We start from the raw sequence: 19,497 nt of genomic DNA, 5'->3' as shown, positions 1-19,497 counted from the left end.
GGGCTTTGACCTCCCCAGCGAACTCAGAGAGATTCGCAGACTCTGCTTCGGCTAACGATCCTCGACTTCCTGGATTTCCAGTTCGTCCTTGGGCCACAGTCTTCAACATCGATCCCAGGGCACGCCGGTTATTAAATAGTAGGCCATAAGCTTTGGTCTCGCCGAAGGCGGGACCCCAAACAATCAGCCTCAAACTTCATTTTCAAAATTAAACAATTAAATCTGTGATGTGTGAACCAGCAGGTCATCTGAATTTGTTCTTCCTTCTTACGCAGAATCCCACTGACAACTCGCTGACCTAGGGGGCTCCCTTCCACTGTTTGCAGATCCAACAGGCCATCCAACCACAGATGTCCCAGGTCTGTGTGACTGGTCTTCAAATGCTGAGCAGAAACTCTGACCTGACCTCTAATTCCCCCACATCTCTTTGCCTAAACCCTGAAATGACCCCTAACTCCCTTCTCTGTTCCCAAAACCATCCTTATGAACATAAAAAAAAATTCATGAAATTGACCGTCACTCTCAATCTGCCATCGTAGCGATAGACTACCTTGAGATTCATTTTCTTGCAGGCATATAGAGAAAAATAAATACAATAGAGTTTAAGAAAAACTATACATAACAAAGACAGGAAAACTTATGAAGACCCATGATACTTAGGAGCAAGCAACGATATCCATTATTTACATCAATGTCACTGACAGTATTAGTATCTGCAGGTATCAACATAAGAAATTTTGCAGATGCTGTAGGTCCAAAGCATTGAACACAAAATGCTAGAGGATCTCAGCAGGTCAGGCCGCATCTATGGAGCTGAATAAACAGTCGATGTTTTAGGCTGAGACCCTTCTTCAGGACTGGAGAGGAAAGGAGAAGATGCCAGAATTTTTTTTAAAAAAAAAAGAGGGGAAGAGGAAGGAGGATCGCTAGAAGGTGACACCAAATGAGTGGGAAAGGTAAAGGACTGGAGAGGAAGGAATCTGATGGGAGAGAAGGATAAACCATGGAGAATGGGAAGATGGAGGGTAACTGGGGGAAGTGGTAGGCAGGTGAGAAGAAATAAGAGGCCAGAGTGAAAATAGAAGAAGAAAGGAGGAGCAGACTTGTTTTTTAACCAGAAGGAAAAATTGATATTCACGTCATCAGGTTGGAGACTACCCAGATGGAATATGAGGTGTTGCTCCTCCACCCTGAGAGTGGCCTCATCATGGCACATGTGGAGATCATGGACCGACATACTGGAATGGGAATAAGAATTAAGAAGGTTGGCCACTGGGAAATTCCATTTTTGGCTTGATGAAGCGGTCCTCCAATTTATGATGGTCTCACCAGTGTAGAGGAGGCCATACTGGAAGCATCAGACACAATAGACAACCCCATTAGATTCGCAGATGAGGGAGGAGGTGAATGTACAGGTGTAGCACATCAGCACATGCAGGGATAAGTGTCAGGAGGGAGATTAGTGGGGAGGGACCTATGGAGAAGGGAATCATGGAGGGAGCGATCCCTGTGGAAAGTGGGTGGGGGGAGGAGGTAAGGATGTGTTTAGTAGTAGAATCTCTTTGAAGATGGGGGTAGTTGCAGAGAATGATGTGTTGGATGTGGAGTCTCGGAGGTGGAGGTGAGGACAAGGGGAACTCTTATCACTGTTAAGGCAGCGGGAAGATGGGGTGGACACGGATGTCTGGAAAATGAAGGTAATGCGGGTGAGGACAGGCATGAATGGTGGAGGAAGGGAAATACCATTCTTTGAAGATGTCCTGGGAATAGATGCATCAGATATGAAGGAACTGGAAAAAGGAATAGTATTTTCACAGGAGACTGGGTGGGATGAAGGTATAGTCGAGGTAACCTTGGGAATTGGTAGGTTTATAAAAGACATCAGGAGACAGTTGGTTGCAAAAGATGGAGTCAGATTGAGAAAGGGGAGGATAGTGTCAGAAGTGGACCAAGTGAATTTAAGACCAGGGTGGAAGTTGGAGGCAAAGTTGACGAAATGAATGAGCTGAGCGTGGGTGCATGAAGCTGCACCAATTCAATTGTCAATGTAGCGAAGGAAGTGTTGGGGAGCATTACCAGGGAAGGCTTGGAACATGGATTATTTTATGTAGCTAACAAAGGGGCAGGCATATCTGGGCCCATGGCTACCTCATGAGTCAGGAGAAAGTGGGTGAAGCCAAAGGAGAAATTGTTGAGGATGAGTACCAGTTCTGCCAGATGGAGGAGAATGACGGTGGAGGAGGATTGGTTGGTTTTTGGGGTGGGGGGAGCAGAGATCTTCAAGGCCTTTTTGATGAGGTATAGAAGTATATAGGGACTGGTGAAAGGATGTCTGTTCAGAACCAGGGAATTGAAAGTTGCTGAGGAGATCGAGAGCATGTGAAGTGTCATGTATGTAGTAGGAAGGGACTGAACCACGGGGGATAGATTGGAGTCAAGGTATGAAGATGAGTTCATTGGGACAGGAGCAGGCAGAGGCAATGGGCCTACCTGCATAGTCAGGTATATGGATCTTGGGTAGAAGCAAACTGTGTGGTGTAAGGGAATTATGAATTTGGTGACAGTGGATGGGAGTTCTCCAGAGTTGGTGAGGTCAGTGATGGTGTCAGAGACAATTTTCTGATGGGTGGGTGTGGATCCTCTTCCAGTGGTGTGTAAGAGTTGCTGCTCGTCCTTAGCAAGATGGAGGTTAGTCCACCGTGCTACAATGCAGCTGGTTTGTGGGCTTGATAGGTTAAGGTTAGGACTGGTGTGGAGAGAATGGAGGGCAGTGCATTTAGAGGGAGCAAGGTTTGAGGAGGAGTGAGGAATGCTGAACTTGAGCTGGTTGACATCTTGTCGGCAGTGAGATATGAAAGGATCTAGAGCAGGCAGGGAACCTGCATAAGTTCATAATGACACTGTGAATGCGTAACCAATTTGTTTGAAGCAGCATTGGAGATTTCTTTCTTAGTAGGTTGTCATTTTTTAATGGACTGATACAGGGGATAACTGAGCTCATCATGTCTGTATTGGGGCCCCTGTTCTGTAACCATAACTATTTTTAAAAAAAGACAACAGTTCAATTGTTGAATTTTTTTCTTGATCATATTAGAAAGCAACCTGATTTAATAACTTCCGGTAATTGGTGCCTTTTTCATTCATAGTTGCATCTGTATGAAAGTTGAATTTTCACCCATAATTCATATCTACAATGAATCATAGATCACAATTTGTATCTGCAAAGATCATTCAAGAAGAAAGCTGTATTTTTAAATTCTTTCAAATAGATGAACAGCAATATTTTATGATTTTAGTTTCTTATTCCAACTTGCTTTTCTTTTTGCATTTGAAGTGGAAGAGATAATAGACCAGGCTGACTATCTTTATGGCACTGGAGAGGTGACTAAGCTTTATCACCTTCTTATCGAACACAAGAACAGGTATAATACACTGATCATATTGACAGTATTTTATGCAAACATTTGTACTTCTATACACAAAATACTAATATATGTGTGTTTGTGTGTGTGTGTATGTATGTATGTTCATGGCCTAAGGTAGAAGGAGTCAATATTAGAAAACCTAGCACATTTCCTTTTCCTGCATTTACATACTTAGTCCAGTGGCCGTGGAGCATACGGATCCCTTCTTTGTAGAAGTCGGCGTCTTAGATCTCCAGAAGTGGTCCACAGCAGGGGTGATTGATAAGTTTGTGGCCTAAGGTAGAAGGAGATGAGTTGTTAACTTCAAGTTTTCTGCATTTTCATTCAAGGAGTTGAACTGCACGTGCATGTAACAAGAGCTGTATAATTCATCTTCTTCTACCTTAAGCCACAAACTTATCAATCACCCCTGCTGTGGATCACCTGGAGGTCCAAGACGCTCTCGTTGCATGCACGTGCAGTTCAACTCTGAGTGATAATGCAGAAAGTTTGGAGTTAATAACTCATCTTCTTCTACCTTAGGCCACAAACTTACCACTTCTACAAAGAAAGGATCTGTATGCTCCACAACTGCTAGACTAAATGTGTACATGTAGGAGGGGACTATGTTGAAAAATAAATGTGCTAGGTTTTCTAAAATTGACTCCTTCTACCTTTGGCCATGAACTTATCAATCACCGTGTGTGTGTGTGTGTGTGTGTATGTATGTACACATTTATGTATGTATATATATGCATGTATTTTGTAGATTACCTGCGCTGTTTATTGGCATGTATGATGTTTTATTAAAGGGAACTTGAATTACCCTGAAATATAAATAGGAGTCATTTACTATATACACTTGAGCAGAGGTATGTTATGTGCACAAATTATGTTTATCTTGAATGAAATGTTAGCACTCTAAGCAAACCAAGCTGATTGTATGTGGCACAGTGATGGTGAGTTGTTGGAGGAAGGAATATTTTGATACCATTGATACAGCAGATTGGATTCTTTTGAAGCATGAAGTACCTCTGTGTTGAGAGTAGAAGTTCATCTATGGTCATGTTCTGAACAATCAGTATAGCGGAGTGTGCATGTTCTACAGAAATCCTTATGTGAATGGATTTTGAAATGCTTTTGTTCTATATTATGTGTTAGAACACACAGCTATGAAAATATTTCTATCCCACAGACTGTTAGCAAGGTACCAAATAAATATTGTTCTGGAAGTAGAGAATGGTTAAATATCTCATGAGCAAGATTGACATATGCTTTTCTAGTGATATGTGTATGATGAGGAAAGAATATAACAACAAGTAAATCATAAATACGAGATTCTGTAGATGCTGGAAATCCAGAGCACACACACACAACATAGGGTATTCACCTTCTACCCCATGACATCATTCTTCACAACTTCCATCATCTTCATCGGGACCCTAGGACCAAACACATCTTTACACCCCCCAAGCTCTCCACTTTCCGCAGGTGGTTTCCCTTCCCACGAATCTCCCTCCTGGCACTTACCCCTCCCTGCAAACAGAAGAAGTGCTACAACTGCCCATTCACCTCCTCACTCATCTCCATTCAGGGCCCCAAACAGTCCTTCCAGGTGAGGCAACACTTCATCTTCGAATCTTTTGGGGTTGTCTACTGTATCCAGTGCTCCCGATAAGGCCTCATCTACATTGGTGAGACCTGATGTAGATTTGGGGACTGCTTTCTCAAGCACCTTGGCTTCATATGCAAAAAGCCAGAATTTCCGGTAGCCAACCATTTTAATTCTAATCCCCATTCCCATTCTGACATGTCAGTCCCTGGCCTCTACCATCATGATGAGGCCATTCTCTTGAGGAGCAACACCTTATATTCCGTAAGACAGAATAGCAGAATTAGGCATTCAGCACATCACGTCTGCTATGCCATTCCATTATGGCTGCTTTATTATCCTTCTCCACTCCATACTCCCATCTTTTCCCTGTAACCTTTGACACTCTGATTCATCAAGTTCTACCAACCTCCGCTTTAAATATGCTCAATGACAGCCACCCATGGCAATGACTTCCACAGATTCACCACTCTGACTAAAGAAATTCCTCCTCATCTCTGTTCGAAATGGACATCCCTCTATTTTGAAGCTGTGCCTCACCCACTGTCCTAGTCTCACCCACTAAAGAAAACATCTTCTCACATCCACTCTATCTAGGCCTTTCGATATTCACTTACTTTCGGTGAGATTTCCCCCCTCATTCTCCTAAGCTTCAGCAAGTACAAACTTAGAGTCATCAAACGCTGCTTACGTGTTAACCTACTCATTCCCATGAAACTCCTCAGGACCCTCTCCTTTCCCAGCACATCTCTTCTAAGATATGGAACCCAAAACTGCTCACAATACTCCAAGTGTGATCTGACCAATGCCTTATAAAGCCTAAGGATTAACCTTTGCTGTTACATTCTAGTCCTCTCAGAATGAGTGCTAACATTGCATTCGCCTTCCTTACCACCAAGTTAACCTTAGGAATCCTGAACAAGGATGCTCAAGTCCTTTTGCACTTCTGATTTTGATTTTTTTCCCCATTTAGAAAATAGTTAACACCTTTATTCCTTCTATCAAAATGCATGACCGTATTACACTATATTCCATCTGCTACTTTACCAATTCTCCCAATCTGTTTAAGTTCTTCTGTAAACTCTCTACTTCCTCAACATTTCCTGCACCTCCACCTTAACCATAAGACAAAGGAGCAGAATTAGGCCATTCAGCCCATCAAGTCTGCTCCGCCATTCCATCATGGTTGATCCCCGATTCCACTCAACCCCATACACCTGCCTCTCACCATATCCTTTGCTCTGACCAATCAGGAAACTATCAACTTCTGCCTTAAATATAGCATTGGACTTGGCCTCCACCTCAGTCTGTGGCAGAGCATTCCACAGATACACTACTCCCTGGCTAAAAAAAATCTTCCTTACCTCTGTTCTAATGGGTTACCCATCAGTTTTGAGGCTGTGCCCTTTAGTTCTGGACACCCCCACCATAGGAAGCATCCTCTCTCTCCACATCAACATTTAGTAGGTTTCAATGAGATCCACCCACATTCTTCTGAATTCCAGCGAGTACAGACCCAAAGCTGCCAAACACACTTCATATGTTAACCCCTTCATTCCCGGAATCATCCTCATGGACCTCCTCTGGACTATCTCCAATGACAACACATCCTTTCTGAGATATGGGGACTTCTGGGAGTCTTGCATGAGGATTCCTAAGTCTCCCTGCACCTTTGATGTTTGAACCTTCTCCCCGTTTAGGTAATAGTCTGCATGATTGTTCCTTTTATCAAAATGCATTATCGTACATTTTCCAACACTGTATTTTATCTGCCACATTTTGTCCATTCTTCCAATTTGTCTAAGTCCTGCTGCTCCTATATTCCCGCTGTTTGCCTTCTGTCAATCTGTCAATCTTATATCATCATATAAGATATCTTTCCTGTATACCGACGGCTCTTATCTTGTTAAGAAGCTTCATGTGTAGCTTTATGTCTGAAAATTCTGGTAAAAATCATGTGCTGACTTCCCTTTGTCTATCCGGCTTGTTATTTCCTCAAAAATTCCAACAGATTTATCAGGCGATATTTCCCCTTAAGGAAATCACGCTGACTTTGGCCTATGTCATCATGTCTCCAAGAACCCCAAGATCTCATCCTTACTAATGGATCCCATCTTCCCAACCACTGTAGTGGAGGCTAACCTATAATTTCCTTTCTTCTGCCTCCCTCCCTTCTTGAAGAGTGGAGTGACATTTGCAATTTTACAGTCCTTCGATGTCTCCATAATCTCTTCAGCTACTTCTTTCAGATACCTTGGGTGTAGTCCACCTGGTCGAGGTAACTTATCTATCTCCAGACCGTTCCAAAACACCTTCTCCTTAATAATAGAAATTACATCCATGTCTGCCTGACACACTCAAATTTCTGGCTTTCTGCTAGTCTTCCACAGTGAAGACTGATACAAAATACTTAAGTTCGTCTGCCATTTCTTTGTCCTCCATTACTACATCTCCAGCATCATTTGCAGCAATCCATGATCCACTCTCGCCTCTGTTTTACTCTATACATTATTGTACCTGCATATCAACCCCCACCCCATGCCCCTCATTTCCTTTCTCCCATGGTCCCTCTCTTCGCCAGTCAGATTCCTTCTTCTATAGCCCTTTACCTTTTCCACCTATCACCTCCCAGCTTCTTACTTAATCCCCTCTCTGCCGCCCACCTGGCTTCACCTATCGGCTTTGAGCTTGTACTCCTTCCTCACCTGGTTTCCTTCCCCTTCCTTTTCAGTCTTGATGAAGGGTCTTGGCCCGAAATGTCAATTGTTTGTTTACTTCCATAGGTGCTGCCTGACCTGCTGAATTCCTCCAGTGTTTTGTGTGTGTTGCTGATAAGGAGCAATATCAGGATCTGAAATGGGTCCTGGCCCAAATAATTGCTGGTTTAAATTCAAATATTTTTATTAACTGTAACTTTCATTTTCTATTGGAAGCTCTCCATGCATTATTATGACACAAGAATACATAATTTATTTTGCAATTACTGAGGAGAAAAAAGTTGGGTGTTAATCTTTGGAAATGCCTGATTGTGTTTTTTTTTTACTGACGTATTTGCTGAAAGTTGGATGTGTAACTATTTTCATTTTCTGACAGTTGAAGTGATTTTCCTGATCCAAAAGTAGAAGTCTGTAAATAGAACACCCTTTGGAAGAGGGTTTTATCATTATCATTGGCAATTTGCATCTTAAATTACCGATGTGCAGAAACTGATGTGAAATGATTGGTGATGGTTTCACCATTGTTTGGAATGTAATACTGTACTGAAGTTTACAATAGCTAATAGCATTCTATGTTTCGCCTAGTATGAATGGTGAGCTTCTCTGGCGCCTTGCTCGAGCATCACGTGACTTGGCTCACTTAGAAAGTACTTCTGTGGAAAAGAAGCAGCAACTAACTTATGAAGCCTTGGAGTTTGCCAAAAAGGCACTAGAAATAAATGAACAGAGCTTTGCAGCTCATAAGGTAATGTTTCATTTTATTGTAAACTATTTCATTTTTCTCCCATATATTGTCTTAATGCTTTTTTAAAATTCTTGTACAGTGGTACGCGATATGTATCAGTGATGTTGGAGACTACGAGGGTATCAAGGCAAAAATAGCAAATGCTTATGTCATTAAAGCACACTTTCAGGTAAAGTAACATAATATATTTATCTATTTTTGTGAAGATTTATCTTTCAGTAAGATTGAAGCCTTAATTCAGAATATTTTTGGGAAGCTGCTATAAATAAGTAAAGCTAAGAATGTACTTTGCATTACAAAAGAAGCAAAATTCTAAGTGGTATTTTTAAAACATGGATCAATATTAAAAAAGGATTATGAGGAGGACATCTTTAAAAGAAGAGTTTTTAGATGAATGCAAAACACCATCCATAAATTCACAGATGACACCACTGTTAATAAAATCTCAGATGATGTTGAGGTGGCAGAGAGGAGTGAGGTGGATCAGCTGATTGATTTACTTCTGCCACCTCGCGCTCAATACCAGCAAGACCAAGGACTTGAATATGGACGTAAGGAGAATTTGGGAAAAGCTGTACATTGAGGGATCAGTGGTGGAAAGGGAGAGCAGTTTTAAATTCTTGAGTATCAGCATCTCGGGGTATCTGTCCCGGGCACATTGCATTTACACAATCATGAAGAAGGCATGGCATCGGCTCGACTTCGTTAAGGGTTTGAAGGATCTGGTATGGCACGAAAGACTCGTGCAAATCTTTATCGACATACACTAGAGAACATTCTGACTAGTTGCCTCACAGCCTAGTATGGAGGCTCCAATGCACAAGATCACAAGAAACTGCGGGGGGTTGACCAGTTCCATCCCAATTACAACCTTGCCACCATTGAGGAGATTTTCAAAAAGTGATGCCTTTCATTATGGACCGTCTTTAATGAGGGTCCTTTATTAATTATTAATGACCAACTCGATCCAGGACATGACGTCTAGCTCCTTGTTACTATCATTTGGGAGAATGTACAGAAGCCTAAAAGCCCCCACACAATGATTCAAGAACAACTTCTTCCCCTTCACCATCAGATTTCTGAACTGTCCATGAACCTATGAACATTACATCAATATTCCTTCTGGTTTCCCACTACATATTTATTTTGCAGTTTATAGCACTGTATTGCTGCCGCAAAACAAAATATTTTACATTCATATTAAAATTAATAAACCTGATTGAGTAGCCCTGACATTTCTAAATTAATCTATAACTTTAATTCTCTTTATTATGTACACAGAAGTAATTACATTCTTAGCTACTGTTGCTAAAATTCTTTGGTCTTCTCATGGTTGTGGTGAGAGGAGTATTGTATCATTTGGAAATGCTGGTAATATTGTAGCAATTTCATTTTTTTAAACTTCATCCTTGTTTTAAATAACTAATTAATCAGAATAAATTGAACTAACATACTTAGAAATTAGAGTTTTAGATAATATGCTGAATCTGCGCAAACTTTTAAGAAAGAAGAATGTGATGGCACTTTGTGATGACATTTATGGCTTGATCCTCTGATATAATAATGCCAAGGAATTTAAAGGTACTGACGACCCTCTCCAGATGGAGATGTTTGTCATCTTCCAAGTTTCTTAGAAGCTGCATTTGCTTGCTTATATTGATTTGCAGGAAATATAACATTTATCAACAAAAGAAGAAGAGTGAAAACAGGGACCAACAAAGTAACCCGTAAGGTGCCATATAGATTGTTCCTATGCAAGGGCTCATGAAGTTGATGGTAACATATTAACTTAGATCAATTTTGGTCCACAGACATGAAATAAAAGATAAAGGCAAGTGTCATTTTCAATTTGACAAGCCATAATTAATGACATTTATCAGAGATCAGAGCTGTGGCTTCAGCAGTTTTTAAGTTAATTGTATTAGTGATTCAAATAAAGGGACATGATGCAAAGTATCCAACTTTGCTCTTGATGCAAAAGGAGGTGGGCACAAAAACAGAGGCAAAGCGGGTTTTAGAATTCAGGTGAGTGGACTAAAAAAAGATCATTGCGGTATAATAAAGGGAGATGTAAGTTTGTATCTATATGCAGGTACAACAGGCAATCAAGAGGGCAAATATACTAATTGCCCTTATACAAAGGGATCAGTACAGCGGAGTAAAGAAGTTATGTCATAATTATATTATGAGATTCGCACCTGGAGCATTGCATCCAGTTTTCATGTCATTATTTAAAAATACATCCCTTGTGGATTGCAGTAAAGCTCCACTAAATTGATTCCTGGCGTGTTAAGATTATCTAATAAGGGAAGGTTGTGTAGAAAACGCCTATTTTGTTTGGAGTCAGGAAGAATGATAGGTATCTTATGCATACAGTATCTTATCTGAATGATAGGTCACATGCATAAAGTATCTTATCTGAAGGTAAACAGGTAATCCACTATAAAGGTGTTACCCTGCTGGAGAGCAGTCTAGAATCAAGGTGCCACTTGTTCTGAGATGAGACAGAATTTTCTTGTCAAGGGGGGTTCTGAATCTTTGGGAAGATTTCTGCACTGCAAGGCAATCAAAAGCTATAGGTGGCAGACAGGAATGGAAATTTCAATCCAAAGATCAGATCTGTTACATCCATTTTATGGTGCTACACAGGAAAATAGCATCCACCATCCAGGCAAACACGAGGAATTCTGCAGATGCTGGAAATTCAAGCAACACACATCAAAGTTGCTGGTGAATGCAGCAGGCCAGGCAGCATTTCTAGGAAGAGGTACAGTCGACGTTTCGGGCCGAGACCCTTCATCAGGATTTCTCCTGACGAAGGGTCTTGGCCCAAAACATCAACTGTACCACTTCCTAGAGATGCTGCCTGGCCTGCTGCATTCACCAGCAATTTTGATGTGTGTTCCACCATCCAGGCCATGCTCTTACTGCTGCCATTGGGAATGAGGTACAGGAGCCTTAGGTCCCATACCATCTGCTTCAGGAGCTGTTACTACCCTTCAACCATCAGGCTCCTGAACCAGTGTGGATAAATTCACTCACCTAAATGCTGAACTTATTCTGCAACCTATGGACTCACTTCAATGATGCCACAACTTGTTTTCAGTTTTGTTTGTTTATTTGCTATTTGATATTATTTTTGTATTTGCATTATTTGTCTTTCAGTCTTTGTAGCTTTTCATTGATTCGATTGTATATATTCTATGTGAATGCTACATGAAAATAAATCTCTGGGTAGTATATGGTTACATATACCTACTTTGATAATAAATTTATTTTAAATAGTAGTGCAAGTTTAAAGAGCCATCTGGCCTACTATTCCTACTTCTAATATTTATGTTTTAGTGTAACGCCACACTTTTCGCCTGTTACTTGATCTGGCTTCTATATAACATAAATTGTGAATAATATTTGGGGATATCAGGGCATGGATTTGCAAAGTTTGTGATTTTTGTTTTGGGTTCTTTTGTAAAGAACCGTGGACATGTGTAATCGTGCCAAGTGATGTCCAATGAATATCTGTACATCACTCCTGGGACTTCCTTTTACATTCTACAGGCAATTCCTGTAGAAGCAGTCTTTCCACGTGCCTGCATGCTTTACTTCTACAGGACTTGTCAGGAGCCTCCCTGAGCAGGTCCCAAGCCATTGCTGGGAACCCAACTCAGATAGGTTACCTTTAACTTACTTACTTGATATCACTTACTGCAGTTCACCCTCCAGCCATACACTGATTATCAATCCATGGCCTAAACATCCAAATTCATTGATCACTTGACCCCACCCGTAATCATTAATTGTTGGCTTCCTAACCTCCACTGACCCAGATATCATTGATTCTGTTGTGCAGTTTGCAGTTGACAAAGGGAAGGCCTTATATCACGCAAGCCTAATTTGGCAACACCTGATAACTTGTGCCTTGGGTGATGTCCAGCAACCAAACTTCTAATTGGAGCAGTGATCCTTTAATATCAGTTGCAAATGCTGAGGAAATTCTAGGTCAGAATTTATTAATTTGGCGAGAAGGTGCAGTATTTAACGTGGTCTAACCTTCAAGTATGTGATGTCTGATTGCTGAAATACAAGTTATGCTTGGGCTGCTTATACTGCTTAGTAACAACAGTTTGCAAACTTAGTTTGCAAAAGTAGGTAAATAACAAACTCCAAATAATCATGAAATAATTGTTTTTCTTTCTCTTACTACTTCTTGAATGTCAGACATTTAGTGGGTGCTTTTTAATAGATTGGTGACTTAAATATCCTGTTCATACATTATATAAACAGCAATTAGTCCACATTAGTCCAAATTATCTGTTTCTAGAACAACTACTGGTAAATTCCTCTATATCTTAATTCTAAAAATATTTAAACTTCGCGATACCTTTCTGATTTTTTTTTGGGCAAATTAAGTAGGCATGTGTAAACTGAAAACTTAAGTAAAGCCATGTAGTTATTCAGAAAAAAAAATCTTTTCTTATCTCTTTTAGAAAGCCATTGAACTTAATCCCAAAGATGCAACATCAATTCATTTAATGGGACTATGGTAGGAGCCAGTTAACTGTGGTTCTTATTCAGAGCATCTATTTGTCTTTCTAACTTGATTAGTGATGAAAAGCAGAATTACATGTTCTCCTAGATATTGTTTATGTAAAAATAAAAATTCATGACATTTTGTTTTGACTGTTGTACTAATTGTTAAATCATTTATCATGTGATTTCTTTAAGAACCTGAGAGTAAATCAAATGATTTTAGCAGCTCTGCTTTATTTGTATCTGCCTTCATCGTATTGCCAGTTTAAAATTAACACAAAATGCTTTTGAAAACTATTGAATACCTATGGTGTGTGTATGCTCTGTAGCTAAAGTTGTGATTCTATGGTTGGTGCAGACTACTGTAAAATGAAGTTTGCATCTAATCTATATCCCTTCTTTGCTATCCATAACATCACCAACTTTTGTGATAAGTGCCTAATCATGACACATTTGATTAATTAATTAATCTTTTTTCACTAGGTGTTTCACATTTGCTGAAATGCCCTGGATCCAACAGAAAATAGCGGCTGCATTCTTTGCCACCCCACCAAGCTCCACTTATGAAGAGGTAAATTGTACACAACCCCTCCTTTAGCATATCACTGAATAATATTTCTATATTATTGAATAACAGTATTTTTGACCATCTTTTATAACTTGGTGCCTTATGATTACTACTTTTACTTCCCTGTTTTAGTCTTCATGGGCCCATCCCCAGGGTGGCCAAATTGCTACATAAATGATTACCCTTACACAAGTGATTACCTTTAGTATTTTTTTTTACAGTGATAGAAGGGATTTGGGTTTCGTTAATGGGAAGGTGTTGTGGTTATGATCGTCTCATTCCATTTCTCATAGTGTAATTCACTGCTACTTGTCATACCTTCTGATAGATTGTTAGTGAATGTAAATATTAACCATATTACAATTACAGCACGGAAACAGGCGATCTCGGCCCTTCTAGTCCATGCCGAACTCTTACTCTCACCTAGTCCCACCAACCTGCATTCAGCCCATAACCCTTCATTCCTTTCTTGTCTATGTATCTATCCAATTTAACTTTAAACGACAACATCGAACCTGCCTCAACCACTTCTGCTGGAAGCTCGTTCCAGACAGCTATCACTCTCTGAGTAAAGAAGTTCCCCCTCATGTTACCTCTAAACTTTTACACTTTAACTCTCAACTCATGTCCTCTTGTTTGAATCTCCCCTATTCTCAATGGAAAAAGCCGACCCACGTCAACTCTATCAATCCCCCTCATAATTTTAAACACCTCTATCAAGACCATAAGACCATAAGACAAAGGAGCAGAAGTAGGCCATTCGGCCCATCGAGTCTACTCCGCCATTTTATCATGAGCTGATCCATTTTCTCCTATTTAGTCCCACTGCCCCGCCTTCTCACCATAACCTTTGATGCCCTGGCTACTCAGATACCTATCAATCTCTGCCTTACATACACCCAATGACTTGGCCTCCACTGCTGCCTGTGGCATCAAATTCCATAGATTCACCACCCTCTGACTAAAAAAATTTTTTTGCATTTCTGTTCTGAAAGGGCGCCCTTCAATCCTGAAGTCATGCCCCCTCATACTAGACTCCCCCATCATGGGAAACAACTTTGCGACATCCACTCTGTCCATGCCTTTTAACATTCGAAATGTTTCTATGAGGTCTCCCCTCATTCTTCTAAACTCCAAGGAATACAGTCCAAGAGCGGACAAACGTTCCTCATATGTTAACCCTCTCATTCCCGGAATCATTCTAGTGAATCTTCTCTGTACCCTCTCCAATGTCAGCACATCCTTTCTTAAATAAGGAGACCAAAACTGCCCACAGTACTCCAAGTGAGGTCTCACCAGCGCCTTATAGAGCCTCAACATCACATCCCTGCTCCTATACTCTATTCCTCTAGAAATGAATGCCAACATTGCATTTGCCTTCTTCACTACCGACTCAACCTGGAGGTTAACTTTAAGGGAATCCTGTACGAGGACTCCCAAGTCCCGTTGCATCTCAGAACTTTGAATTCTTTCCCCATTTAAATAATAGTCTGCCCATTTATTTTTTCTGCCAAAGTGCATAACCATACACTTTCCAACATTGTACTTCATTTGCCACTTCTCTGCCCATTCTTCCAATCTATCCAAGTCTCTCTGCAGACTCTCTGTTTCCTCAGCACTACCGGCCCCTCCACCTATCTTCGTATCGTCAGCAAACATAGCCACAAAGCCATCTATTCTATAATCCAAATCGTTAATGTACAATGTAAAAAGAAGCGACCCCAACACTGATCCCTGTGGAACACCACTGGTAACCGGCAGCCGACCAGAATAGGATTCCCTTATTCCCACTCTCTGTTTCCTGCCAATCAGCCAACGCTCTATCCACGTATGTAACTTTCCTGTAATTCCATGGGCTCTTATCTTGTTAAGCAGCCTCATGTGTGGCACCTTGTCAAAGGCCTTCTGAAAATCCAAATATACAACATCCACTGCATCTCCCTTGTCTAGCCTACTGGTAATTTCCTCAAAAAATTGTAATAGGTTTGTCAGGCAGGATTTTCCTTTAAGGAATCCATGCTGAGTTCTGCCTATCTTGTCATATGCCTCCAGGTACTCTGTAACCTCATCCTTGACAATCAGCTCCAACAACTTCCCAACCACCGACGTCAAGCTAACAGGTCTATAATTTCCTTTTTGCTTCCTTGCCCCCTTCTTAAATAGCGGAGTGACATTTGCAATTTTCCAGTCTTCCGGAACCATGCCAGAATCTATCGACTTTTGAAAGATCATCGCTAATGCCTCCGCAATCTCCACAGCTACTTCCTTCAGAACACGAGGATGCATTCCATCTGGTCCAGGAGATTTATCGACCTTTAGCCTATTCAGCTTCCTGAGTACTTTCTCTGTCGTAATTGTGACTGCGCACACTTCTCTTCCCTGCCACCCTTGAGTGTCCAGTATCCTGCTGTCTTCCTCAGTGAAGACTGATGCAAAATACTTGTTCAGTTCCTCTGCCATCTCCTCATCTCCCATTACAATTTCTCCAGTATCATTTTCTATCGGTCCTATATCTACTCTCACCTGTCTTTTACTCTTTATATACTTGAAAAAGCTTTTAGTATCCTCTTTGATATTATTTGCTAGTTTCCTTTCATAGTTAATCTTTTCTCTCTTAATGACCTTCTTGGTTTCCTTTTATAAGGTTTTAAAGACTTCCCAATCCTCTGTCTTCCCACTAATTTTTGTTTCCTTGTATGCCCTCTCCTTAGCTTTAACTTTGGCTTTGACTTCTCTTGTCAACCACAGTTGCATCCTTTTTCCACTCGAACATTTCTTCTTTTTTGGATATACCTGTCTTGCACATTCCTCATTTCTCGCATAAACTCCAGCCACTGCTGCTCTGCCGTCTTTCCCGCCAGTGTCCCTTTCCAGTCAACTTTGGCCAGTTCCTCTCTCATGCCACTGTAGTTTCCTTTACTCCACTGAAACACTGACACATCAGATTTCGGCTTCTCTTTTTCTAATTTCACAGTGAACTCAATCATGTTATGATCACTGCCTCCTAAGGGTTCCTTCACCTCAATCTCTCCAATCACCTCCGGTTCATTACACAATACCCAATCCAGTACAGCCGATCCCCTAGTGGGCTCAACAACAAGCTGTTCTAAAAAGCCATCTTGCAGACATTCTACAAATTCTCTCTCTTGAGATCCAGTGCCGACCTGATTTTTCCAATCTACTCGCATGTTAAAATCCCCCACAATTATCATAACACTGCCCTTCTGACAAGCCTTTTCTATTTCCAGTTGTAATTTGTAGTCCACATCCCTGCAGCTGTTTGGAGGCCTATAAATAACTGCCATCAGGGTCCTTTTACCCCTCCTTTTACTACCTTAGCTCAACCCATAAAGATTCTGCACCTTCCGATCCTGTATCACCTCTTTCTAATGATTTAATATCATTTCTTACCAATTTCTTACCACGCCTCCCCCTCTGCCTACCTTCCTATCCTTCTGATACACCGTGTATCCTTGGACGTTTAGCTCCCAGAGACATGCATCCTTTAGCCAGGTCTCAGTGATGGCCACAATATCATACCTGCCAATCTGTAGCTGTACAACAAGATCATCCACCTTATTTCTTATGCTGCGTGCATTTAAGTACAACAGCTTAAGACCAGTATTTGATACTTTTTGCTTTGATTTCACTGCAACTTTATTGCACTGCAACTCATCCCAATGGCTACACATTTGCCCCATCACCTGCCTGTCTTTCCTGACATCTTTACTGCTCACTATCTTAGATTTATTTCTGTTTTCCCCTTCCTTCGCTCTATCATTCCGGTTCCCATCCCCCTGCCAAATTAGTTTAAACCCTCCCTAACAGCTCTATTAAACTTTCCCGCCAGGATAATGGGCCCCTTCGGGTTCAGGTGTAACCTGTCCTTTTTGAACAGGTCATACTTCCCCCAGAAGAGATCCCAATTATCCAAGAATCTGAAGCCCTGCCCCCTACACCAGTCTCTCAGCCAGGCATTCATCTGCCTGATCCGACTACTCTTGCCCTCACTAGCACGTGGCACAGGTAGCAATCCCGAGATTACTACCCTGGAGGTCCTGCTTCTCAGCTTCCTTCCTAACTCCTGGAAGTCTCTCTTCAGGACCTCCTCCTTTGTCCTATCTATGTCATTGGTACCAACATGTACCAAGACAACTGGCTGCTCACCCTCTCCCTTTAGAATATTCAGGACCCCCTCAACCTTCCACGCTACAAAGAATAAACACCTAACTTGTTCTACCTTTCTCTGTAACTTAGGAGATGAAACCCAGGCAACATTTTAGTAAATCTCCTCTGTACTCTCAATTTTATTGACATCTTTCCTATAATTCGGTGACCAGAACTGTACACAATACTCCAAATTTGGCCTTACCAATGCCTTATACAATTTCAACATTACATCCCAACTGCTATACTCAATGCTCTGATTAATAAAGGCCAGCATGTCAAAAGCTTTCTTCACGAGCCTATCCATGTGAGATTCCACCTTCAGGGGACTATGCACCATTATTCCTAGATCCCTCTGTTCTACAGCCTTCTTCAATGCCCTACCATTTACCATGTATGTCCTATTTTGATTAGTCCTACCAAAATGTAGCACCTCACAATGTATTGGTCACAGACAGGAAAACAATCAGAAAGCTACCCTTCTGCTCCTTTAGCCACTCGAATTAAGATGACCCCATCATAATTCCATTCCATCCACCACTACATGAATGTTCTATCCACAGATAATTTTTCAGTAGATATGCACAAAATAAATTGTAGTAGGAATATGCCATATGGCTTCTTGAGCCCACTGTATATTTAGTAAAATTATGGCTCATCTTGATTTTGGCATCAGTTCCACTTTCCTATCTGTTTTCCATACGCTTTGGTCCCTCATTATCCAAATTAATTATCCTGGTGTTACATGAATTCAATGATAGATGTGTTGGCCTGAAGGTCCTGTTACCATGCTGTGACAGCAACGCAGATCACTCAGTGGAAAATTCCAAATGTTCACAACTTTCTCAGAAATGTATTATCTTCATCTTAATTTAAGAGAAAATGCTCATTTATGTCCCTAGCTCTATATCTACCTTGTTGGTACCGAGAAGTTTGTGTGTTTCAAATATTCTGTGTTGATATACTGTAATATCAGTATATAATGGTATATAACATTCTTACAAATTGCTTAACCTTTCCTCATAAAACAACCCCTTGCAAAAATGCCATCCCCTTCTCTCAATTCCTTCGTCTCCGCTGCATCTGCTCTCAGGATGAGGCTTTTCATTCCAGGACGAGGGAGATGTCCTTTTTTTAAAGAAAGGGGCTTCCCTTTCTCCACCATCAACTCTGCTCTCAAACGCATCCTCCCGCCACCCCACTAGGGATAGGGTTTCCCTTATCCTCACCTACCACCCCACCAGAGTCCAGGTCCAACATATAATTCTCCGTAACTTCCACCACCTCCAACGGGATCCCACCACCAAGCACATCTTGAGGGTTGATAAATCCCCAGGGCCTGATGGTCTGCATCCCAGGGTACTTAAAGGAGGTGGCTCTAGAAATTGTGGACACATTGGTAATCATTTTCCAATGTTCTATAGATTCAGGATCAGTTCCTGCGGATTGGAGGGTAGCTAATGTTATCCCACTTTTTAGGAAAGGGAGAAAGAAAACAGGCAATTATAGACCAGTTAGTCTGACATCAGTGGTGGGGAAGATGCTGGAATCAATTATAAAAGATGTAATAGCGGCATATTTGGATAGCAGTGGCAGGATAGGTCTGAGTCAGCATGGATTTACAAAGGGGAAATCATGCTTGACAAATCTTCTGGAATTTTTTGAGAATGAAACTATGAAAATGGACATAGGAAAGCCAGTGGATGTAGTGTATCTGGACTTTCAGAAAGCCTTTGATAAGGTCCCACATAGGA

The 19,497-nt window shown here is 41.1% G+C and overlaps 1 protein-coding gene across 2 annotated transcripts in view; it reads left to right on the top strand.

Annotated features, from left to right (window-relative positions):
• rmdn1 (regulator of microtubule dynamics 1) overlaps positions 1 to 19,497 on the top strand; it is a 34,786-nt gene that overhangs the window by 6,547 nt on the left and 8,742 nt on the right. For both annotated transcript variants that reach the window (XM_072256577.1, XM_072256585.1), the window contains exons 3-7: positions 3,335 to 3,422; positions 8,319 to 8,478; positions 8,558 to 8,647; positions 12,966 to 13,021; positions 13,492 to 13,579. In XM_072256577.1, coding sequence (XP_072112678.1) covers positions 3,335 to 3,422; positions 8,319 to 8,478; positions 8,558 to 8,647; positions 12,966 to 13,021; positions 13,492 to 13,579 — 482 coding nt within the window. The remainder of the gene's footprint in view (positions 1 to 3,334; positions 3,423 to 8,318; positions 8,479 to 8,557; positions 8,648 to 12,965; positions 13,022 to 13,491; positions 13,580 to 19,497) is intronic.

This window comes from Mobula birostris, chromosome 1, assembly GCF_030028105.1.
Source record: "Mobula birostris isolate sMobBir1 chromosome 1, sMobBir1.hap1, whole genome shotgun sequence".
Lineage (NCBI taxonomy): Eukaryota > Metazoa > Chordata > Chondrichthyes > Myliobatiformes > Myliobatidae > Mobula > Mobula birostris.
This window is presented reverse-complemented; position numbering and strand designations above follow the sequence as displayed.